At 56.2% G+C, this 24,759-nt stretch overlaps 1 protein-coding gene across 1 annotated transcript in view; it reads right to left on the bottom strand.

The window, feature by feature from the left end:
* Nucleotides 1-7,706: 7,706 nt before the first annotated feature.
* Nucleotides 7,707-24,759, bottom strand: part of WFS1 (wolframin ER transmembrane glycoprotein) — a 28,470-nt gene continuing 11,417 nt past the window's right edge. The window contains exons 3-8 of the mRNA XM_060147659.1: nucleotides 20,156-20,238; nucleotides 19,548-19,692; nucleotides 17,613-17,783; nucleotides 16,110-16,190; nucleotides 15,055-15,200; nucleotides 7,707-10,336 (exon numbers count right to left, since the gene is read on the bottom strand). Coding sequence (XP_060003642.1) covers nucleotides 8,528-10,336; nucleotides 15,055-15,200; nucleotides 16,110-16,190; nucleotides 17,613-17,783; nucleotides 19,548-19,692; nucleotides 20,156-20,238 — 2,435 coding nt within the window. The 3' untranslated portion in view covers nucleotides 7,707-8,527. The remainder of the gene's footprint in view (nucleotides 10,337-15,054; nucleotides 15,201-16,109; nucleotides 16,191-17,612; nucleotides 17,784-19,547; nucleotides 19,693-20,155; nucleotides 20,239-24,759) is intronic.

Genomic DNA, 24,759 nt, shown 5'->3' with positions numbered 1-24,759 from the left:
AATGCTGGAACCGTGCAGAACCCTGTGCGGGCCCCCTCCCAAGTACAAAGGTCCCTCAATGTCCCCTGCCTCTTGTTTGTATAAAAGCTGAGGTCTCCCAGGCCTCCCTGAGTCACGAGAGAGCAGGCTCTAGCAGTTAACGATGAGGACGATAGAGTCACAGATTCAGTAGCTGGTGTACATTCCTGAGTTGTTTTACAGATACTGTAACTGCCACCAGAGGGAAAAGCTAACTGCCTGATGACGAGACTGCAGCCATGACATAAGCCGCTCTATCTTGAGCAGTGTTGAATCTGTGGCCAGCACAATTCCAAGAACTGGCCTCAAGAGAATGGGATTAACACTACTGCTCATAATAATCTATATCTTTGTGGGCATCAAAATAATAGTAGCTTGTTCTGCCCATATATGTAAATGGGCAGCTAAAACTGTCAGCAAAGAGATGCTTCAAACCCATGTCGATACCTTTCACTCTAAGACCTCGACGCCCTTTCTCAGGATTAAGCAGTTACAGGAGATGGACCTTCGTCCTTAATCCCATAGAAATGGAATGATATCTGAAGGGGGGGATTTGTAAATAGCTCTTTGCAGGAAACAGTCCTCTGCAGGAAATCCCTTTTCTCTTGTCACTTTAGCAAAACTACATCGTGACTAACTTTTAAATCAGGCACCCCCACGCCCTACTCATCTCTGGCCCAAGCACACCTTTCAAATCTTTTGTTCACACGATACCTTCCTAACTTGTTGGTTCTTTCTGTAGATCAAGAAGTAGGAATAAAAAATAAGTAATTAACAGATGACCAGATCTCTTCCCTAGCTTCCCCTTCAGTAATCTCACAAACTTTGTGAACAAGATATTATCTAAAGAAAGGTCATGAGGAGTTGACAAGTCTGCACACAAGCCTGCACACAGAGGGAGATGGCGACGGCCCTGAGCTCCCATCTCAATGATTAACTGAAATTATTTCCCTTATTCCCTTTAAAAACTTTCATGGGGCTTCCCTGGTGGTGCAGTGGTTGAGAGTCCGCCTGCCGATGCAGGGGACGCGGGTTCGTGCCCCGGTCCGGGAGGATCCCACATGCCGCGGAGCGGCTGGGCCTGTGAGCCATGGCCGCTGAGCCTGCGCGTCCGGAGCCTGTGCTCCACAACGGGAGAGGCCACAACAGTGAGAGGCCCGCGTACCAAAAAAAAAAAACCCAAAAAACAAAAAACGTAGCTAGGTATCCTTTTAAGGATATCCTAATCTATTCATTTTGCTTTCTAAAAGTAACTACTGTGTCCATTTTATTTTTTCATCCATTCATTTCATATATAATTTATACCCCCCCTCTCCCCCTATTTGCAGAAAGGTTTTGAGACCCCTGGGAATTTCCACCTGTCAAGAGCACTTATGGTCAGAACACAGAGGTCTTCTGTCCCCCGTGTAACAGGAGGACAGCTACTCTCCTCCTCGCTCAGTACCGCCATAATGTGTACTTCAGCTTCCACTACAGGAAGAGAACTTCAAACTGCTCTATGGAGCTGGGAGGAAATGGCCAGGCAGAGGGCCAGCAGCGGGGCTTGAGTCTGAGCTCCATCAAGACTTGGCTGTGTGAGCTGGAGGACACTAGCCTCCTGACCCACTCCATCTCTGTATGAGTTTCCTGTGGCTGCTGTAACCAGTGACCACAAACTTAGTGACCCAAAACAATCCAAATTCATTATCTTACCGTTCTGGAGGTCAGACTCTGAAATGGGTCTCACTGGGCTAATATCAAGATGAAAGCTCTCAAGCAGGGCCGGTTCCCTCTGGAGACTCTAGGGGAGAATCCATTCCTTGCCTTTTCCAGTTTCTAGGGGCATCTACGTTCCTTGGTTCATGGTCCCTTCCTTCATCTTCAAGCCAGTAGCGTATCATCCTCAATCTCTCTCTCCCTGATAATACTCCTGCCCCACTCTTGTAAGGACGCTTGTGATTGCATTGCATCCACCTGGATAATCCAGGATCAACTCCCATCTCAAAACCCTTAACCCATCTGTGGAGTCCCTTTTGCCTCGTTTAGAGGATTAGCACGTGGACACCTCTGGGGGTGGTTATTTTCCCTCCCGCATCTTCAAAGTGGAAATGTCTATCTTGCGATGGCTGCCATGATGATTAAAGGAGAAAACACACGAACCCTGGCAAATCGGACAGGAGCCTCTAAAGTGCTCGTGGCAGGTGATTGTGGCCCCTTTCTCTACTGGGCATTATGTCACTTTATTATTGGCTGATGGTCCCCCAGCCCCCCACCAGGAAACGTCACGTTCTGACGTGGGGTGGGGACCGCTCTGTTCACTGCTGCATCCCCTGTGCCTCAGAAGAGCACAGCACACCGTAGGTGCTCAGCATTTGTTGAACGAATGAATTTTCTTTATTTCATGATGACAAGCAGCACTTGTCCCCAGGTGAAGACCCTGCCAGGTGCAGGGAGCTCTCCCAGCGCTTCTCGGTGAGGTTTACGTGTGCACAGCGGGCTGGTGTGGCTTTAACCCTGACATCTGGACATGCAGACCGGGAGTTGGGACGGTTAAAGGATTCTGTTGTCTCACAGCACGTTCAGGAACGACAAGGTCCTGCTTTATGGACAACTTTGAAATAGGTACATGCAGAAATTTGGGTTTTTGCAGTTACATGACGTGTGATTGGGATATAGGAATGGAAATGAAAAAGAGCATTTGAATAACTGAACGTTGAAGAACTGGTCTTTAGCAGCACGTCCACAAGGGGAGTGCGGCCTTTCTGACACTGCTGTCCACCCCTCAAGAGGATGGACAGGGCAGGTTCCGTGAAAGAATACCCCTCTGGGGCACTCAGAAGCGGGGGGGGGGGTCTCACTGCGATGTGTGGGAAGCTCTGGTGCCAAACCCTCTCCAGGCCTCGACTGGGTCTTCCCCGAGCAGCACAAACACCATGACGCTTCATGGAAGCGTCGTGAGACACCCCCCCACCTCCACCCACCACCGCAGACCAGCCCCTGGTGCTCCTGCAGGCCCAGAGGGATAAAGGCCTGGCAGGCGCTCAGACATGGTGTGATCTGCTGGTGGCCCCTGCGGTCAGCACAGTTCTTTCCTGGCAGGCCCAAGGGTGGCCCCTGTGGGCAATGTTCTGAAAAGGGATTTTTTATTTATTTATTTTGCGGTACGCGGGCCTCTCACTGCTGCGGCCTCTCCCGTTGCGGAGCACAGGCTCCGGACGCGCAGGCTCAGCGGCCACGGCTCACGGGCCCAGCCGCTCCGCGGCACGTGGGATCCTCCCGGACCGGGGCACGAACCCGTGTCCCCTGCCTCGGCAGGCGGACTCTCAACCACTGCGCCACCAGGGAAGCCCTGAAAAGGGATTTTAAGCCCCAGGAAAATGGTGGTTTCTTTGTGGCTCTGTAAAAAGAACAGGCTTTGGTTCTGTCCCAGCTCTGCCACCTCCTGGCCACGTAACTTTGGCCAAGTCCACACAACATGAACATGAACCTTTTAACAATTCTCACGTGTAAATGTTGGCAGGGGGCGGGCCATGGGACCTAGTTCTCAGGACCAAACAGCCTCATGTAAACAAAGTGACGCTCAGAGACCTAGGTCCCCTACCCGCCTCACAGAGGGTGGGGATCAGCTCCCGGAAGCAGCACTCTTTGCCGCCAACAGCCTGACCTCTGCAGATCCCTCCATGCGCCTACCACCTGGTCCTGGGCCGGGCAGACAGCGACCTGTTTATCAACAGGAAAGGAGGACAGCAAGCAGGCCGGGGACCCTCAGCGCCACAGGGGTCAAGGCCATTTGGTGTTTATGGCCCCGTGGAAGCTTCCATAGAAGCAGTATCTACCACCAAAGGGCCAGCTGGCCAGGTCTGCTGGGAGACGGGGGATGACTTTTCCACTGTCTCCTTTCTCCTCCACACGGTGCCTTAAAGTACCCTCTGACCCATTTTCCAGAGCTCAGCCCTGACCTTATGAGGGCCCTGGCTTCAGAGTCAAGAGAGGGGCTCTAGCTGCCTGCAGGACAGAGACTCAATTCCAACCTGGTCTTTGGACCCCAAGCTCTATCCTCTGGAACCCCCTGGCGTCCTGGGCGACGCCTGAGGCATCAATGGGTGCCCTGAATGTTGAATAGTCTTCCTCTGACCTCACCAAATCCAGTCTCTCCCTTTGCTATCAAAATGGGGCAAACCCCACATCCTCCCAGAAGCCTTCCGGACCCCGTCTCCCTCCCCAGGCTGAAGTTCTGCCTTCTCTGGGCCCCCATAGCACTTCCTGTGTCTGAAGGCAGAAGGGCACTTCTGACGCTGCACTGGGGCCCACACACATCTGACTTGTGTGATTTCCCTGAGGGTGGAAACTGGGTTTGATTCCAACCGTGCAATTACAGCATCTGCTCAGCATCAGAGTGCAATAAATATTTGTTCGAGGGCGGCAATGAACGGAATCAAAGCTCATTAGTTAAGTTAAATAAGGAACGTTTTCGATGATAAGTCATACGTATTAGCCAACCTTATCTGGATGCGTAGTCATGAGGAATGAAAGCTGTGAAGCAGGCAGAAAGGCAGGACTGTGAGTCCCGGCGGGTGTGGTGGTTGGGAGGTGGGTGCAGACAGAGCATCATCTGACACCAGTCCCCCTGTTTGGATTAAGCCACTCCAATAAGTTCCGTTCAGCTAAACATGGTTATTTTCACAAAGGTTAAACTTTTTAAAAGCTAGAAGGGACATTCGTTTGGTGAGGGCCTCCATAAAGGTTCTTAATTGGTTCTAAAGTTCCATGAATGCTTAACTTCATTTAAAACATTCACAAGTGTACTGAGATTTACTAGTGCCTGACACTGTTGTGACCACCCTGCGATAAAATTAACTAGTTTAATCCTAAAAACAACCGATGAGGCAGGCCCTGTTACATCCCCCATTTACAGAAAAGGCACCGGAGGCCTGGAAAGTGTGAATCTGCCCGAGGTCACACAGCTGGGATGAGGGGTCCAAACCAGCCAGGTGGCTTCCTGTTCTCATCTGCTGCATAGGTTACACCTGAACTTACAAACAACACTGTTTTTGCATGGAGTTCTGTACACTTGTTTTTGTTTGTTTGGGTGTAGAAAAGAATTTCTTTATTGCCTTGCCAGGCAAAGGGGGACACAGCGGGCTTCTGCCCTCAAAAACTGTGTGTCCCAACCCAACGCTTTGGTGAGGAGTTTTATAGCAGCGGCTCAAGGGTGGGTTGCTGATTATTATCAGGGTGCGGGCAGGGCCTGCACTCCTTTAATCTGGCCTCAGGTAGTTTCCTGATGAGCTTCTCTGGTTCTTGAGGTTGGTGACCTTCTCTGGAATCAAGACCGCTTCATCAAGTACTTAACATCTTCCATTTGTAGGGGATTTTAGTTTTGTAGAAGAGCTCAAAGATATTGTTATGTGTATCCTTTGAGGCAGAACCAGGACCTGCCCCAAGGCTGCACTATTGTTTTCTGACTGCTCCTCCCTTGTCTCTGCATCACCTCCTTTCCCTGGTCAACAGCTGTTTGAACCTGCCCTTTGGAACTTAGGGAAGGTCATGGAGGCTGAAACCTATTTCCTACAAACAAGAAACTGGGGACACAAAAAGGCTTCTGTTGCTAGGAGCCCCACAAGGTCCTCCTTGGCTTCAAGAGGAAACCAGGAAAAAGGCCACATTGCTGCTAACAAAATCCTAAGGAAAGGTGTTCCTTCCCAAATGGGTTTGGATGAGGCACTGGTTTTTATGAGGAAGTTACATCAGACCACCAATAAACTCTTGTAAGATTCTTCCATCCAAAGTTGCTCTTTTCTTTATTCGTGTTTATACCAATTATCTGTTCCTTGAGAATGTGAAAGAAGTTTCTGGTCAAACTTTCTTTTGCGACTGATGGGGGTGTGTTCGGGGCAAGTTGCTCCAAGATGTGCCACTCTGGCATGTGGATTATTTAGAGCTGAAAGGAAGCAAGACCCAAAAGACTCAGGAAGAACCTTTGAACTTCACCCTTACTGCCTAAAATATTTAAGATAGAAAGCCTGTTCCAGGAAGGAGTTATCACCGTAGATAACTGTAGTAAAGTACTGAACGAAGTGCGGTAAACAGGGAGGAACCTAGCAAGGCCCATCTGATCAAATACATTTGGCTTTTTTTTTTAATTTTTTTTTGGCTGCGTTGGGTCTTGGTTGCTGCATGCGGGCTTTCTCTAGTTGCGGAGCATGGGCTCTAGGCACGCGGGCTTCAGTAGTTGTGGCACGTGGGCTCAGTAGTTGTGGCCCATGGGCTCTAGAGCGCAGGCTCAGTAGTTGTGGTGCACGGGCTTAGTTGCTCCGCGGCATGTGGGATCTTCCCGGACCAGGGCTCGAACCCGTGTCCCCTGCATTGGCAGGCGGATTCTTAACCACTGCACCACCACGGAAGTCCCACACTTGGTTTTTTAAACAGCGTTTCATTGCTAAGTAGTTTTGCAAACCACTGACCTAACCCAGACTTACATTTTATAGATCAGGACACTGGGACCTAGGGACAGGGGCTGAATGGCGGATGCAGGGCAATCCCCGTGAGACCACACCACCCCCTGATCCAAGGAGGCGCTCTGCTCGGGAGCTGAGTAACAGCGTGACCCAGAGGACAGGGCACCGGCAGATCTCGGTCTAATACTGGAACCGTTTTCTGTGGATCAGGGCTGTCACGGCACCTGCCCCCTGCCCAGTGAGGATGATATGAGGTCATCTGCATTCACTCAGAAAGCCAGGCAGCTTCCTCGCCCTCCAGACAATCAGTGGGGAGTCTGGGAGGCAGAGCTGAACTGTGAACTCACTTCATGGCCTCACAAACCTCCAGATCAGAGAGGGGAGTGGGGCTGACATTTAACCTCATCTCATTACCTGGGAAGAAACCCAGAGGCACAAAGGGATGCCACCCTCCTGAGCACTTCCCAACATGGGATTTCAGGCAGACCAGACCAGGCAGGAAGACAAAACAGAAAGAGCCAGCAATGCAGGGATGCCGCTGCTACCCACCAAGGTGAGATGCGTCTTCAAAACGGAGGTGGCCACACCCTGAGTCAACTCCAAACCACAGAAGGATGTGTGAACAACTCCAGGTTTCCTGACCACAGCAAAGAACTGGACATGCAGCTCACTGGGTGGGGGGCACTGCCCACCGGGGGGCAGGAGGGGACCAGGCTGTCCTCAACCTCAGGGAAGAAACCAAAGGCCGGAGGGACCCAGACAGACATGTCCCCCTGCCCAAGGGACCCAGACAGGCATGCACCCGTGCCCAGGGTGCTAAGTTTGCTGAGGGACCCCAAGCTGCTCTAGCCACCCCTAGATGGCTCAAGTTCTGATGCTAATTCTATGGAATTATCATTGTTCATCACTGAATACAGGATACGGTTTCACAAGCAACACACTGCTGAACAACACAGCTACTGAACCACGAATAACCACGTATGTGCCCTTTCAGCAGTGATTTCAGTTTCACAAATAATCATGACCATGAGCATTTCACACCTAGTAAGACCCGGGCAGACAGCTGGGTGATGGCGCAAACACTGCAGGGGCCCCTGGCCTAGTAGTGTCGGGGTCGCTCACTGAGAATCAGTTCTGCTCTTTGTAACCCCAGCTGCACTTGTATGTAACTCAGCACAAGGGTAGACACCTGCTGATTCTCTTACACGTACAAAAAACAGCCTTCTTTTAAAGAAAGAAAAGGACAGTGGATTTCATCAAAGGTTTTTATTTCGGCTGCTTTAGGACCCTGACTTTCTGCTTTCTGGTTCTGAACATGGCCTAGCGTTTCTGAGCACCGGGAGGGGACGCCCCGGGTTCCTTCTATTTCCTAGTCCCGGTGGATTCAGGCGAGACCCTCGCAAACTCACCCATTACCCACCAGACAGGAGAGCTGCGAGGCGGGCAGGCTGCAGGATGCAGAGCTCGGGGCTTCTGCCCGTGCGGCCTCCGATCTCAGAATCAGGCAGGGCCTTGGTCATATGACAGAGCGGCTCTGCAGGCCCCCAGGATCTGCAAACAGCTGTCAAGGCTTAGCAGTGACCAAATAAATAAGAAAAGCTATCGTCGAGTTTACAGAGCAGCACTATTGGTTCTTTAAATAACAAACCCAAACAGAAGTAAATGAGGGGCCGGGGCGTGCGTGGAGGTGGTAGGGGAGGGAGGGCAGCGTCTGTAAAGTGTTTTTCCGGCACAGGAATCCTGGTCTAGCCTGGCACACCAGCTGCGCACGGAGAGGTCGGGACTGCGGGTCGAGGCTGTGCATGCCATTTCCAACCACACTGGGCAGTCAAAGTGGACAGAGCTAAAGGAGTCAGCCCGTTCACAGAGGTGTGAGCAGACTACACGTGACAAGTGGTCTCCAAAGCCCTGTGTTTGCGCATGCGTGCGGACACACACACACACACACACACACACACACACACACGCGCGCGCGCGCGCACAGTGGTTAGTGTTGCACTGTTCAGCCGGGAGGCCGTGGGGGGAGGTCCTGGCAGCCACATGCACCGACACTCCTGCAACAGGACGCATCCTCAGGCCACCGACAGGAAGGGGAAGAAGAAGAAGTTGAAGGCGAACTTCACGGCGCCGTGCACAGTGCTGCGCCAGTCCCGCTCGACCTTCACCTGCCGCCTGGCTGGTGACAGCTGCGCCATGCAGTTGAGGCAGCTGATGGCCTTGAGCTCGAAGACGGGCCACTTGCTGCCCAGGCGGCCCTCGAGGACGGTGCTGAACTCGATGACGCTGCCCTGGCGCAGGTGGAGCAGCACGTCCTTGAACTCGCTGCTGGCCCGCAGCACGATGTCCTTGGTGATGTCGTCCTCCTCGGGGCCGCGGGTGCCGTTGGCGCCACTGTAGGGCATGCCCACGGTGATCTCGAACTTGTGCCGGTCGAACTTCTTGATGTGGCAGGGGTGCTTGGCCAGGAGCTTGAGGCGGCAGAGCTCCTCCTCGGCCGTGGAGACGTTGCCTGAGCTGCAGGACGGGTAGGCCTCACCGTAGAGGCAGCGCACCCAGTCGCCGATGAAGAGCGGGAGCATGTTGATGGCCGACTCGGCGCTGTTGTCGATCTCCGTCACGCGGACATACTTGAAGCGGCCGGTCCACGTGACCCTGTGGCCCTCCAGGTGGCTGCAGAGGATCTGGGTGCGGGCCATGTTGGTCTCCTTCCAGGCCCTCGGCCCGCACAGGAAGCCGTACTGCTGCCAGGTCAGCGTGGAGTTGTAGACCTTCATGCCCTCCGAGCGGTACACGTAGAACCAGCAGAAGAGCACGATGGCCGTGAGCCACACCAGGATCAGCTTGACGATGGAGCTCCGTGTCAGGGACTTGACCATCTCCACCACGGAGAAGTTGGCCCTGGTCCACCAACGGACCAGCAGGGGGATGCTGCAGACCACCATGGTGACCACAACCTTGGTGAGCTCCAGGGACAAGAACCAGTGGGCCAACCGCACCGCAGCCATCAGCGCCAGGCCGGCCACCAGGATGGGGAGAGCGAAGAGGAAGAGGAAGTAGCCGATGGACGCACGCACCAGCCCCAGGCCGGTGGACTCAAGCAGGATGACCACGGAGAGCTCGCACCACATGAAGCAGACCAGGTAGGGGACCAGGTAGCAGTAGGCGCCCTTGAAGTTTCTCAGCTGGGCCATGCGGAAGAAGAGGTACAGCAGGTACACATAGAGCAGGCAGGGGATGCTGACGTTCAGGACGACGAAGTGGCCGACGGGCACCGTGAAGAAGGTCTGGCCCAGGAGCTTCAGGTAGCGCCAGTCGACGGGCACGGTGGGCAGAAGGGAGAGCAGGCCGGCCGCCACCTCGGTCACCAGGGCCCTCCTGGTGTAGGGCTCGGCCGAGGTGCTCAGGCTCATGTAGCTAGTGACCGTGAAGAAGACGGACACGACGGCCAGCTCCGAGCAGGGGATGCAGTCCTTGCTGGCGATGGGGAAGGAGAAGATGACGAAGAAGACAGACAGCAGGAAGTGGACGTAGGGCTCCAGGTGGTTCCAGCCGAAGTTCCCCTCGGCCTGCTCCACGTCCAGGTTGGGCTCGAATCGCAGGAGCAGGCTGGTGAGGGCACGGAAGCTCTCCCAGGCCTTGCTGTCCTGGAAAACCTTGAGGGTGCAGATGACCATGGAGATGAAGGACAGGTAGAAGACGACCAGGGGCACGAAGAAGGCGAAGAAGTCGATGGTGAGGTTGCTGACGATGAAGAAGAAGACCAGGGCGTTGATGTGGTGGGTAGGCACGAGGGTGGACAGCCAGTGCAGGCCCGCCCGGGACGCCACATCAATCAGGTACTCTTTCAGCTCCATGATGACGTGCAGCGGGTATCTGACCACCTGGGAGGAGGGGTGCAGACAAAGGAGGGGCACTGGAACGTGGCCAGGGTGGGAGCCCCACTCTCTGCCGTGTCGCTGCTCTCTGTCACTCACCCGCACTGCCCCCGGCTCTGGGCAAAGCGAACTCACCCGTCATTTCAACCACGGCCAGGCCCTTGGTCCGCACAGTCCCTCCACCTGTAACACCCTCTGCAGGTGGTGATGCTCCGCGTGGTCTCACGAAACTTCCCTCGATCCCGCCCAATCCTGCAGGGCCTGGCCCCTCCCTCCCGCCCACCCCTGACTCCCAACCCTCCACCAGGGTCTCCAGACTTATGAGGGCTGGTCTTCGCTGCGAGACCTGGGGCGCCTGGCAGAGCCCACCTGGCCCCCTCTTCCCTCCCCACGGGCCTCACACTTGCAAAGATGACAGAGCACCGGGCTGCTTGCGTCTCAGCCACCCCTGTGGAGGGGACGTCACCGAGCCTCAGCGGCTCACCCATCTACCAAGGGGGAGAGGAAACACTGCTTTACCGGCCTACGCTGGGCTCTGACCGGCCCAGGAGCGGAGCAGGGACTCCGGGAAGGAGAGTTCGGCAGCCATGTGAATGGAAAGGGTTCAGCTGCGATGGGGCGGATGCGACGTCTTCACTGTGACAGGAGGCCCGACGCCAGCCGCCTGCACCCCCCACCCCTGCACACCGACTGCTAGAACAGACGCTCAACCCTCACAGCCACGTTCAAGGGCAGCACCGCTCCCTGCCTTGGGTCCCACTCCCCCGGGCTGTGCTCACTGCAAAGAGCATCAGAAACCCTCGGCCTTTTCCGCAACAGAAGACGAATGAGGGGCTGTGAGGGAAGCGAGGGCGATTCTGCCACCCAGGGTGGCCCCCATACCTGCCTGGTTCTCTGTACAGAATCCCGGAGGCCTCCAGCCCCACCACGGTTCCGGGGAGACGGGAGGGAAGCCGAAGGGGGTGAATAAAGAAAGTAGCTGTGGGCAGTGCCGGTGCTCACTCGGTCCTCCTCAAGGAGGACCGCACCAGGGGCTGGGTCCTCGTGGAGGTCACCCACGCCTGGGGGCAGCAAAGCCCAGCTGTGCCCAGAGCCCGTCCGAGGGGCTACATGACAGAAGCCCTGTCAGTGCCCGGGTGAGGTGGGCAGCACAGCCTCCACCCACACCCTGGGGACAGACTCGCTCTGCCCCACCCAGCAGAGGGCCGAGGAGGGGCAGGGATCCTGGGTGTGTACAACTGAGTGACAATACTGGGGTGCGGCCGTCATCTGCCCAAGAGCCGCGGCTGGCAGGCAACTCAGGATGACCAGGACGCCCGGGAGCAGCCAGGAGAGTGAGTCCTCCAGAGGAGAGTGACCCGGGCTCACAGCGGAAACAGGAGTGTGTAAGACTGTGTGCGCGCGCAGAAAAGTCTACAGACACACACGCGCATGCACGCAGAGCTGCATTCCTCCCGACGTGTTTGTGACGGTCCACTTACTCTCTGTTTTAGAATGGGCAAGAAAATGAACAAACCAGTAAATCAACTAAGGGCCCCCCCAGCTCACTGGGGCCAGCTTCCCAGAAGCAGACACAGCACCCACCCCACCTGGAGGTGGCACTAGGGGACGTCGGACGCCATAATCCTTGGTGTGGATTTCTGACACTTGCCAGACAGCAAACCAGTGTCTCCAAGAATAACCTGCTCCGGCTTCCTCTGGGAGGGGCCCCTTCGGCCCAAAGCCACACCCACCAGCTGAAACACAACAGCACGCAACAGCGATGCAAAGAGCAATGGAAAGAACCCGTGAGTGCGTCAGCGGCGGCCTCTCGGCTCATCCCTGTGGACGGGGCGTTTCTAACCAGACAGATGAGAGGCCCCCCAGGGCGGCTGTTCCCACAGCCGTTCTCTCTCTGCACAACCAGCACTGGACAGCTTTGGGGGAGCTAGCCTGGAGGTACCCAAGTAGCTGGGACCTTAAAACTAATCTGAAATCCTATCCTAATGCTCAAAACCATTCACACTATTTTTTTTTTTTTTTTTTTTTGCCCATGAGGCCACACAACCACATGGTTGAGAGGACCTTTAAAAGACACAAAGCTTCTAGAACCTGATGTCCAATGGTGCCAGCCTCTGCCCGCACGGCGAGGCACCTGGGCCACCATGACCAGGGGTTCTCTCCTTTTAAGGTCCCAATTCTGTCCCTTGTAGCTTCTACCCAAGCCCTACTTCTTGGGGCCCCACCAAATTCTGAGACTAGAAACCTTTTCTGTAGAGAAAGCCCAAACAAATTAAAATGAACTTTTCTTTGAGCAGGAGAGAAATTTTTAAAAATAAGTAGGGGGACTTCCCTGGTGGTCCAGTGGTTAGGACTCTGCGCTTCCGCTGTTAGGGGCACAGGTTCGATCCCTGGTCGGGGAACTAAGATCCTGCATGTCGCACAGCGCGGCCAAAAAAAAAAAAAAAAAATGAGTAGGGAGTCAGTTCACGAAAGGACAGGACAGGGCAACCTGGCCAGGGCTGTGGTCACCAGTCGCTCGGCTAATGTGAGAAACCGAGCAAACAGCCTTTTACAACAGGGGAAGCCGACCAAGGAACCCACCACTCACTCAGCAGGTCAACTAGACTCTGCTCGGACCTGAGTGAATGTTCATGTGCTGGATTCTCAATAATTTAATACAAAAACATTATGCCTTTAAAATATTCCTGAATTCATCTTTACGAAGGTTTCATCTGTCACCAAAGGCTTGAGAAGAGGCAGCTCGGAGCCTGGAACATCCCTGGGGGTCATGTCAGCTTGCAGAGAGGCACCTGTCACTTCCCACTGGGGTGCTGAGGGCTCCCCGGGCACACGTCCTTTCTCTGTCCTCCAGGGGGCTAATAAAGGCTGGGACAGCTTTTAGTTCCGGGAGACACCGCTATGATTCATTCTCTCTTTTTCCAAAGGCTTTTAATGAGACAAACTGTAAAAGAATCAAAGTGCTCTGACAACTTCAAAAACTGAAAAAAAAAATAAAAAAGAAAAAAGAAGCCTTATTTCTTTTCGGAATACTTCAAATCTCTTTTTCCCAAAAAGGGCTTTCAGATATCTTACAGCACTGAGCTTGTTACCAGTAAGGAGGGTAACATAACTTGCTGTCCAAACCAGGATGCTTTTGAAAGCAGGCATTATTAGTAATTATGCCAGAACAATGCAAACTACGGTGTCCAGGCCAGGACCACCTGGCCCATGGGTCTTCTCCCACTACCCTTTCACCTTTGACCCTCACTGGCATTTGGGGAGCACCTCCTCTTTGCGAAGAACCACAGCAAATGCTCCACCTTCCCTCGCTCACTTTAATAAGAAAACTAATGTCATTTGTGAACACACTTAGCCCAGGCCTGCTTCCGAGTGGGCCTTCAATAAAAGCCATGGCCTCCCTGGTTGGCTTCCTGGGCCATCCCGACCCCGCGTCTCAGAACCTTCACCCTGGACACCCTACCTGCCCTCAGGGACTCTCACTCAGCTCGCTGGTCCTGAGCGTGGCCTCACACCTACCTCTCTGGGCTGCAGCATCTCTGTGGAACTTGCTTCCAAGTCGGCCTCTCCACCCACCGAGGGCAGCTTTCTGAGCCTCCACCTCCAGGCCCCAGCACGGTGCTTACACTGCGCTGCGTCTGGGAGGGTGACACGTCAGCACACGTCCTGTCACCAGCCCTGACCCCGCTCGCACACACACAGCCCACTCTCCCACGCTGACGGCAGCTCACACACGTTCCCAGGCAGCTGGGGATGCACAGAACCCGACGGATTCTTGTGTGACAAACGCCAGGACCTCTGTGACGCTTGGTCTGCTCAGAGGCCCTTGTGCTGGCCGGGGCCCTCCTGGCCAGTTGTGGTGATGGACCCGTCTGGGGCCAGATAGCCAGACTTCTGTAAATCCTGGTGTTCTCGGCAAAGTGAGATACAGACACAACAAATTCAAGCCCGTGAGCTGAACTGGGGGAAATCTGGTGAAGGGCGGTGTGGCCACACTGTACATCTGCACCCTTAGTCACAACCACGTGACCAGGAAAACAAAAGCTGTGACACCAGGGCCACACGAGCAGCCACTCCTGGCTGTCGGCACGCTAAGCCTCCCTCGCTCCCGGACGCCACTGCTGCTCGCTGGCCAACGGTGTAAGCGCACGCTCCCCCCTTCAGGTCGGCCCTCGGTCACCTCCCTGCCACTCTCTCCACACCACACCCGGCTTGCTCCCCGAGCCCCTGCAGATCCAGATAAACAGGCACCACTGCAGGGGCCTCCTGGCCGCCTGAACACAGCACTCTGCTTTAGGGAAAAGGCATCTTCGAGGAACTGACCTCCACTCTGTGCCATAAACGGATAATTTTTCAAAATGACGAAGTCTAAGTGAAAGGCGGCCTCCAGGGCACGGCACCCTGTCCCCCGATGGCGTTTGGCAGGGAAAGATGAGAAGTTACCTCAGCTTGTCCATCACCCACTGAACCTGCCGGCCCCCGACAGTGCCCTTGGTTTCAGAGCCTGAGCACACGTGAAAGGCCTCCCTTCACAAGGACGCGTCCTTACGCAGTTACGGTGACGTCCCTGCAGGACGAGTCTCTGCAGGGAGAAGCTACACAATCCCTGAGGCCCCTGTGTTGGGCGAGGCCCCCCACCTACAGCTCCCCGGGGAGCGCTGGGGGGCGCAGGGCGGTGCGGCCCGGGCTGAGAGCCCTCCACGGGTGCCTCCAGCCACGCTCACCTTCAGGCGCAGGGGCAGGTCCTCGGGGCTCTTGCCTGCCAGCTCGTCATCGTCGTCGTCCTGCAGGAACAGGTCGGCGGGGATGACGCCCTTGGCGTACTTCTTGGTGATCTCCACGAAGTCGTCCAGCGCTATGTAGCTCTTGGCTAAAGCACAGAAGAGAACACATGGGGTCTGCGAGACTGCAAGCACTGTCACCCCGCGTGGCCAGGCGATGGGGTCTGCGAGACTGCAAGCACTGTCACCCCGCGTGGCCAGGCGAGCAGGGGCACGCTGGCTGGGCCAGGCAAACCCCTCCCTGGGCCCGGACGACGAGAGGAGAGAGGCAGACAGGCCTGCCGATGGCCTCCTCGCCTTGGTGATGTGCTGTCCCTCCCCCGAAGCGGCCCCCTCCCTAGCTCTTCAAGCCTAGGGGCTGCCTGAGCCCAGCTCCAACGCTGACTCCTCAGCCACCGTCACCGCCAGGGCCCCTGTGACCCCTTCCCTCCCTTGGCCCTGGCCGCTCACAGCACTGACGCCCTGCGGCTCAGCCCCCTCCTAACCCCGCCAGTCAACGCGTATCCTCTGAGGACCTACTGTGTGCCGGGCCTACTGTGTGCCTGGCACACCTTCACTACCTCCACCCGCCATGTTCTGCCCTCTATCCCCCACCTCCCCACAGCCCATGCTGGGTGCCCCCAGGCCTCTGCCTGTGACGTCTGCTTGGCCTGGAGCACCCCCCGGTGCCCTCCGAGGGCCAGCTGCCTCCTCACCCTCACTGGCTCGGGCACCCGGCGTGCTCGCAGCCCCCAGCAGCTCTCTGTCCTGCAGGGACTGTCATGCTGCCCTCCCTGTCCCTCCAGAGTGCATGCTCCCAGTGGGCAGGGTCCAGATCCCAGAGCCCAGAACACTGACACCCAATCAACAGCCCCAGAGGGACTGAAAATCCATCACGCCTCCAAGACCCTGGAGGCCAGCCCTGGACTGGCAGGAGGGAGCAGACACGGCGCTCGGGGTGGTGGGAGAGACAGCACGGCAAGAGGTGTCGCAAGCGCAGGACCGGCGGCCGTACTCACATTCGCTGCTGACCAAGCGCTCTAGCACCCGCCTCTGCTTCTGCAGTGACTTGGGGACAGGGCCAGGCTGCACCCCTCCATCTGCAGGGGACAGAGCGGATTGAGACTCGGGGCAGGCTGACCGCCCCATTCCCTGCAGCCCCCCGGGAACCTGCCAGTGTGCCCCGGGGACTGCAGGGCCTGGTGCCTCCACGCAGCCCCGGAGGGCAGTGCAAGGGCCACCCCTCGGGACTGTCACCTCTCAGCTTGCGCCCCCAAGGGTGACTCAGGCCCCACAGGGCACAGCCCATCCCCTGTACAGGCGCGGCCTTGGCACTGGACACACCATACCCTCCGGTCAGCCTAGCCTGTCCCCATACACCTTTGCTGCTAGCGTCGTCACTTGGCGTGATGCTCCCCTGGAGGAGAAAGTGCCCGCCCCTACCGCCACACCCCCAACCTGGCAGGCATTCACCCAGCTCTCCCGCGCCAGGCTCCGAGGTGCACCTCTGCAGGGGCGGGGCGGGCAGGAGTTGGACCAGAGCGCAGACAGTGACAACAGGAGAGGAGGGGCACTGTGACTGAGGGAGGCCACAGGAGCCCCGAGTGGAAGTGGCCAGTGGGGGCGGGGGCAGCACGTGCAGGTGGCGCTGAGGCCTCACAGGGTCTCCGGGCTCCAAATGGGGCAAGCATGCCTCTTGGGAGTGCTGCCACCCGGCCACCTCTGCCCGTCCCAGAGGGGCAGGTAAGACAGGAGTCCTGCCCTGAGATCCCCAGAGAAGGGGCAGAGGTGCCCACCCAGCAGTCCTCTCTGACGGGTTGGCAGGTAGCTCCAGCCCCCAGCATCTACCCCTCGGGGCTGGAGAAGGCTGGGCAAAGCCCTGGGAAGAGAGTCATTTTCTGAACAGCGGGAGGCAGGGGCTCCTCGAGGTAATGAAGTCGCAAGAGTCAGGTGCCCCCCGCGCCACCAACCCAGGGAAATGGAGCGGCCACACCCAGTCAGGGACGCCCATTCTCCTGCCCCATCCGTCCTTCTGGCTGCTGCCCGTGCCCTTTGCGGAAAGCCAAGTTAGAAGGAGGTAGGGAGGGATGCAGAGGCTGGCTATGAGGTCCGCCCTGGAGAGACTCTTGGGGGTTCAGGGACCTAGGTCCCTGCCGGCACCTCTCACCCTCCCCGCACTCCCTGTCCCTCAGGAAGAGCAGGACACCATTGGAACGACAAGGCCTGTGGCTCTGCCTGTGGGCAGGAGGGGAGGAAACCCCAAGGCGCAGAGCAAATCTAGGTAGAACCAGGGGAAGGGCCTGCTGGGCGCCCAGACCTCGGACTGAGCCAGGGCTCAGGGCACAGCTCAGGGTGGGGACCCCGGGAACAGGAGGATGTCCAGGAAGGACGCTCCCCGGCTTTACAGGACACCTGTGAGGTCCCCACAAGAAGGTCCCTGGAGCCCCCGCTTCGGTTCCCATGCGGAAGCACCCGGGACTCCAACACAAAGGCCCAGGAGGCTGCACGGCAAGGCCGCGTACCGTGCTCGTTGACCTGGCCCACGTTCTCCAGCAGCTCCGACACGGCCACCTGCTTCTTCTTCTTGGGGTTGAGCTTCCAGTACATGACGAGGGCCGCCTTGCGCACGGCCCGCTCCAGGTCGGTCTCGGAGGAAAGCTGCCTCACCTCCTGCTCGTTCTCGGAGGTGATGCCTGAAAGAGGGGAGGCATCAGAGCCCTCGCCTCACCTGCCCAGAAGCTGTCAGCGACGCCCTGGCCCTGGCCAGCCCGCTTGAGGGGGTTGGGAAGGGATTCCTGCAAGCGGCTTTGCAGGCACCTTTGTCACCAGGGCTGAAACGAACATCTGACCAAAAGGATGTCTGGCCAAAGTCCTGGCCGGTGGGCGGCTTGGCCTGGCCTTTCAGCAGACACTCACCAAGTGGCCATGGCGGCCTGGTGCTGGGCAAGGACTCCCCATCTTCCTGGCTTGCTCCCCCCTCCCCATTTCACCCTCACAAGGACCCTCTGGTGGGATGCTGCTGTCCCCGCCTTACAGATGGAGAAACCAAGGCACACAGGGGCGGCCTGGATTGCCAAGGCCACCGAGTCAGGGAGGCAGAGCCGGTCTCAGACCCTGGTCAGTCTCACTGCAGTGAGTGGCCTGGGTGCAAGAGCGGGGCATCCCTGCATCCACAGCGCCCGCCCCTCCTAGGGCGCCAGGAGCAACTGTGTCCCTGCACAGACGGCCCTTTCCCAGGTAGGCAAGACTCACCCATGGAGAGACCGGGAGCAGGTTTCATGGGCTGGTCAGCAGCTGCCTTTCCCCCTGCTCCCCAACCACCTGGACGTCAGCAAGGCCCTTCCAGAGGGCAGCGAGACTAGGGATGGAGGATTGGGCTTTTTCTCCTTTGAAATGTCTCCGAAACTTTCAACCAGAGCCCATGTTTATGATCGGTAAGCACTCAACTGTGAGAACGTGGAGGCTGTGGGTCGCACGAGGCCTGGCCCCCTCCCTCACACGCCCTCTGGTCCTCGGGCCTGCCTTGGCTCCCTCAAGGCGTCTGGGAACCACTGGCTCCAACAGTGAGCTGTGCGGGCCACACCGACTCGATCGGCCAGTGCAAGGCCGTCCTGCCTGCCCTGGAACGGGGAAGCTGGCTTGGTGAGAAATTTCGGCTAGCAAAATATGACCACTCCAAGTTGTCAAAGGCATCAGCCTAAGGTCCAGAGAGAGTAGATTCTATATAATAAATGTTACTTTAAAACATTACAATGCAAAACCAGAAGAAAACAAATACCAAACTACAGAGCACTTCTCTCTGGGTTTCAACGTGATGGGTAATTTCTATCTTTATGTTTTCCATATAGTTCAAGTTTTCTGTGATAACAATAAACACTTCTACAATCTGAGGGAAAAAAGGCCCCTTTCTGACACCCACTTCATCTTTCTTCTGCGGTTTGAACCTTCAGGAAACACTCTTCCCTGACACCAGGAACGAGCCATTTCCCTTGGGCAGGATAACCTAGTAAGTGTCCACACGTGGCCAGGCTACACATCACTGCCCCTCCCAACACCCAGACCCGTCCTGGCGGTGAGTGCCAGCCTGAGCGGGTCTTCACTGGCCCATGGTCCCCAGCTTCTCGGCTCAGACTGGATGGAAAGTCAGTTCAGAAAGTGCCGCTCTGACCTCAGGCCCCCGTCTCCAGGATCTACTCCTCAATTTGGATTAGAACCCAGAGGGTATCTCCTTGTAGACACCACCACAAGTTAAAGAGGATGAAAATGGCTTCACTCCCTAAGTATCACACGTTATACTCCAAAAATGTCTAAATGGCAAAGCCACTGGCATAACAGAAACCACACTCATTGCTCAATGGCACTGCCAGCAGCAAGTTTTCCTGCTGCTACTTTAGTTGTTAATTTAGCAAAGCTGCACGGCATGCCTCATGCATCCCCCCCCAGGCCTCTTGACCCACCTTTTCTGTCCGCCAGGCACCGGCGGAGAAGCTTGACGGCCTCGCGCCGGCCCTGCTTGGCGGCGAGGGTCAGCCAGTCGACGGCAGTGCAGTTGTTGACCTCTTCATCCCCGTCGCTGGCAAGCTGCAGGTAGCGTTTCCCCACCTGCAAGCAGGACCCCGTCACTCCACGTGCTGCAGCGGCCTCCACGCACAGCGCCCGGGCTCCCACGTCCTGCCCTGAGCTGATCCCCGCAGCTGGGCAACCTCGGCCTCCCTCTGCCTCTCCGCCCGGTGCTCCCTGCCAAGGGGGGTGTCAGGACCCCTCCCCCACTGATGCGATGAGAGAGGGGGTGGGGCATGAGGAGAGGCAGGAAGCAGAGATGGTATCAGAGGAGGTGATGCCCAAGATCAGGTGGGAGCTGGACAGAGGAGGTGAACACGTATGTGCTCCCCAGAGGGCGGAGGGAAGAAACGACACCATGAACACGGAAATGCAACAAACGGGGGCCTGGACACGGCGGGCACAGTCAGGCCGCTCCCAGCTCCCAGCTTGCAGGCACCAGCTTCTCCCAGACCCACCACGCTGCAGGCCGTGGCCTGAGTCTCCCGCGGACAGCAGTGCTCACCTCCGTCTGTGCCTTGGGGTCCCCAGCCTTGGCCTTCTCCAGGACCTCTTCAAAGGGGGTGTCCACATCTCCCTTCGCAGGCCCTTTAACACGGGAAAACAAGCAGATGGACTGTCACCAAGCTGGTCCTTGTCACTTATCTGAGGAGGGGAGGGGACGGCAGGAACAGACGTCAGCCCCAGGTCAAGAGCATGACAGCAGATGCAGAGAGAAGGCGCCAGGAAGCTGCTTTCCTGGGAGCAAGGACCACAAAGCTACAAGGGACAGAGGGGGGCACCGGTAACCACCGTCACCCCCTCAGCTCACTGCAGCCACAGCGGCTGAGCTCAGGCTTGAACGGAGTTCTAGAAAGATCCGAGGGCTCAAGTTCAAAAGCCCCTGAGCTGGAGAACCTGCACCCCAATGCCCAGCGCCCCAATAAACAAACCAAATTCATGTTTTTCAAGACTGTCGTCTATACACACGACTGATTTTTGGAGGTCATAATCACGGTACATACATTTTGGTATATATTTTATTTATATATATATAAAGTAGTGAATCACAACCAATTTCCCATGTTGCTCTGCAGTGAAATGCACCATTTCAGTGGCTCAGAAATCCCATCAGGGTTCTGGGCCTCTCCTCTCCATCGGACCTTTAGGTTATTCCCATACTCCCTAATTTTATAAAACAGTGCCAACAAACCATTCTGTAGGTGTATTTTTTATTGGGGGGGTCATTCTCCCAGCACAGGTTCTTCAGGTGAATTACCAGGTCCAAGGGTCCAAACATCATACAGCTCGTGCTGTATTTTCTTTGTAAAAAGCTATCCTTAACAAAAGCATCACGTAACTTCAGCGATTTCACTACAACCTCTCCTGCAGTGGGCAGCATAACAAAAGCTTTTTTTAAAAAGATCACGTTTTACCAGTCCCTTTCTTTGATTTAAGCAACCAATACCCGGGCCTATGCCCGACACCACACCTCGCCTCGGCCATTGCCACAGCCCACCTTAGCAGGTGCCTAATTGGGATTAACAGACTCTTGCTCTCTAGACATTTCTGGAAACAGAAGGCAGAATTCAGGGAAACACGAACAGTCCCCAGGAACACCCACCGGATGACCAGCTTTCCCTACCCCTTCATCCAGGCCTTTCCCAGAACCAGGTCCGCCAGCTCAGAGCCAGCCCCTGTGTGCAGGGTGCCCAAATCTACGGCACCCAGGAGCCCAGGGGGAGACGGCAGGGCAGGGGCCTAAAGCGACGCAGCCTAGGAGGTTCAAAGGCAGAGGTCACACCTAGTTTGGAGAGGACACGGGGGCCGGGTGGGGGTGTCTGGGAACGGCTCAAAAGGAGGATTCTTAACGAGACCCACAGGTCAGGCACATGTACTGAGACCCTCTTGGTGGACAGCTTGCAAACATGATGATACCTCTCCCTGAGGAGTTCAGCCTGGGTTCCCTTGACCAGGTCCCAGGGACCTAACCCAGAGATGGCTTCAGGGCCCAGGACGTCCATCCCACCCCATGGCCCCAGACCTCGGTGCTTCCTGAGTCATCAAGGTCAGTTCTCCCTTCGGCTGCCGTCACCCCCTTCAGCAAGGGTGGGAATGAACTTTCTGGCCAAGGGCTCAGACGAAAGAGAACAAATGGGAAGGGTGGGCTCGCAGGGAAGGAGGGTGTGTGTGAGGAGAAATCTGACCTGCCTGTGAATCTACCCTTAGCGTCCAAGTGCCGCATGACCAAGGGAGCGTCATTTTCAATCCCATCGTCAATATCCATCCAGTAGGACGGTTTATGAAGAATGAGACGCTTCGTATTAAGTGCCTGGTCCAGAGTTGGCGTTCCCAGTGTGCGTTCCTTTCCCCTCCCCACGTCCCACCTCTCGGCTGACCCCAGGGCCTTCCTGGCTCACTGAGGCCACACTTCCCAGCCCAACACCAGGCACCTCTCGGAGTTCACAGCTCTTTTCTTTACTCACTAAATTCACAAGTCCAAGGTCCTTTTTATTAAATCAGAATATGGAAGATTCAGGCACAGATCTGTTGGCTAAAAAGGTTATTCTGTCCGTGATTAATTTTTCGCAGACATTGTCCACAGCCTGACATTTCAAGAAGTCTCCTCGATATACAGAATCTCTTTGAAACATGCACCTCACCTCCCTCATTACCCTCCTTTCCATTTGGCACCGGCAGAAGTAGGTCTACAACTACTCAAATGTTGGGCTCGTGCTGCGAACCGATCGGGGGGTTCTGGCTTGTTCCAGCCAAGGAGGAACCCTCACATAAAGACCACCGCCAGACGCTGGCTGCGTCAGCGTGGATACCGAGGGCCACTGAACACACGAGTTCTCTGCGGGCTTGACTCTCATTCCTGGCCTCTTCCTAACCCTAACCTGATGGCCCCTTTGGGGACCCACCCTCCCCCACTCTCACAGGATGGCTGCAGCAAGCCTACTGGCCCATCCGTCTCCCTGACCACAGCAGCAGGTTCAGGGAGGGACACAGACCCAAGTCAGGACAGTGGGGTCTGTGCTGGCTGCTGGGCAATGTCTCTTCCTTCTGCTGGATCTCAGCTGACAGACACCAGCTTGGAGGTCGAGGGCTGCCCTGGGGGAAGCCCACCTGAGAGTGAGGGCACGCAGGAAAGCAGAGCTGGGGGCAGATTCCCAATCATGTCATCTGAGTCCCTGGATACTCTACACTGTGCAGACATATGGAAGTAACAAATCCCCTGCACCCTGTTGTTTTGGGTTTTTTTAATAAATTTATTTTATTTATTGATTTATTTTGGCTGCTTTTGTTCTTTGTTGCCGTGCGCGTCTTTCTCTAGTTGTGGCGAGCGGGGGCTACTCTTTGTTGCGGTGCACGGGCTTCTCACTGAAGTGGCTTCTCTTGTTGCAGAGCACAGGCTCTAGGCACTCGGGCTTCAGTAGTTGTGGCGCACGGGCTTAGTTGCTCCGCGGCATGTGGGAGCTTCCCGGACCAGGGCTCGAACCCGTGTCCCCTGCATTGGCAGGCGGATTCTTAACCACTGTGCCACCAGGGAAGCCCCACACCCTGTTTTTCTTTTTTTTTTTTTTTGCTTATGTTAATTTACATCGGGTTTCAACATCACCAGCAACTGAGAGTGTCCCGACTCTAGCTCATTTTTGAAAGTCTTTCTATCAATCACAAAACGGCAATGGCAGAGCTGCATGGCCCTGGGTAGTCTCCTCACCTCTGTGAGGATCCACAGAGGACCAGCACACCCCCTCCTTTATACTATTTATCTCCTGCGGATCCCACGCATTTGAGAGACTTGTATCCACCACACCACATTAGTAACTGATGCTCATTTTGTCATGAAATGGGAGGAGAGTCCCCAGGATGCTGTCCCCTCCCCCCAGCACAGCCCATCTCCATTTTCCTGCGTCTCTCACGGTCCCACCAGCCTTTACGGAGATGATCTGTGTCCCGCAGGTCTGACCCATCTCCATCCCCCAGTGTCAGACACAGCTCAGCAAAAGCTGAACAGACGGGAGGGGTGGACAGGGGACCGACAAGGGAATGGTCTCAAGCTTTCATCTCTGTCTCCCCAAATCCTTGCACAGGGCCTGGAACACAGCACACTCTTGGCCTGGAGACTGAACTGCCAAGCTCACCTCCCTGATCTGAGCAGGTTCTGAGTAGAAACAGACAAAGGTGAGTGGCGAGCAAGTCATGCTCCCACTCGTCACCCACCCCAGGGCCGTGGGCTGGGGAGCCTCAGGCGTCCCTTCCCAGAAGTCCCGAGGGCTCTGCCAGCTCCCCAGAGACGGCTGAGAGCAAGAGAGAAGCTGGCTTCCATTCTCCACAACTGCTGAGATCTAGATTTGCTGGAGCACATTGTTTAAATGGTTGAATGCACGCCAAAGGCTCTTAAGAGAAGAGCACAATCTGAAACACACAGGAACTATGATGCCATACTCCTGTCTCTAGGAGCTGCTGCCCTTCCACTGCCTCACTCGCTGGCCCTGGACAAGGCCTTAGGCTCCCTAAAGCCTTAGGCCTTAGAGTCCCTGGTCCTCTCCTGACACCCACCACGTGGGCTGCGGTGAAGGGAAAGGTGATAAGAGCCCCAGGGCATCCCACGTGTCCTCCTCATCGCTGTGGGCGGCTGGGTCACCTTGCACCAGGGGGTGTCCCAGCAGCCTTCGTGATGCTGACTCTGGTTCTCATGAACACACAAGGAGGACAATCCCTGCGACCCCGTCTTTTCCAGGGGCTGGCTAAGCTCCAAGGCAAGGGTCCCGGGCAGGAGGTCTGAGCTTCCCACAGGCCCAAGCAGTGGTCATGGACCTCGCCCATCATCACTCACCCAGCAGACGTTTACTGAGCATTGGCCCCGGGCCAGTCTGAGCTCCAGGAGCCAAGGGCACTGAGCTGAAGGAGGCAGGACCCCCGCCCCCCCTACCCGCCCAGGGGCCAGACGGGGACAATCACAGTCCAGCAGTGCAGGCTCAGAGGGGCGGCGGAGGTACCAGGCATCATCAATCCTGATGGCAGGGGCTTCCTGGAAGAGGTGACACCCAAGACTTGGAATGCAAAGGGGAGGTTAAAGGTAAGGGATGAAGGGCATGCTGCCAAGTTTCCAAAGGTCCCAGG

The sequence above is a fragment of the Lagenorhynchus albirostris genome, chromosome 4 (genome assembly GCF_949774975.1).
Source record: "Lagenorhynchus albirostris chromosome 4, mLagAlb1.1, whole genome shotgun sequence".
Classification (NCBI taxonomy): domain Eukaryota; kingdom Metazoa; phylum Chordata; class Mammalia; order Artiodactyla; family Delphinidae; genus Lagenorhynchus; species Lagenorhynchus albirostris.
This window is presented reverse-complemented; position numbering and strand designations above follow the sequence as displayed.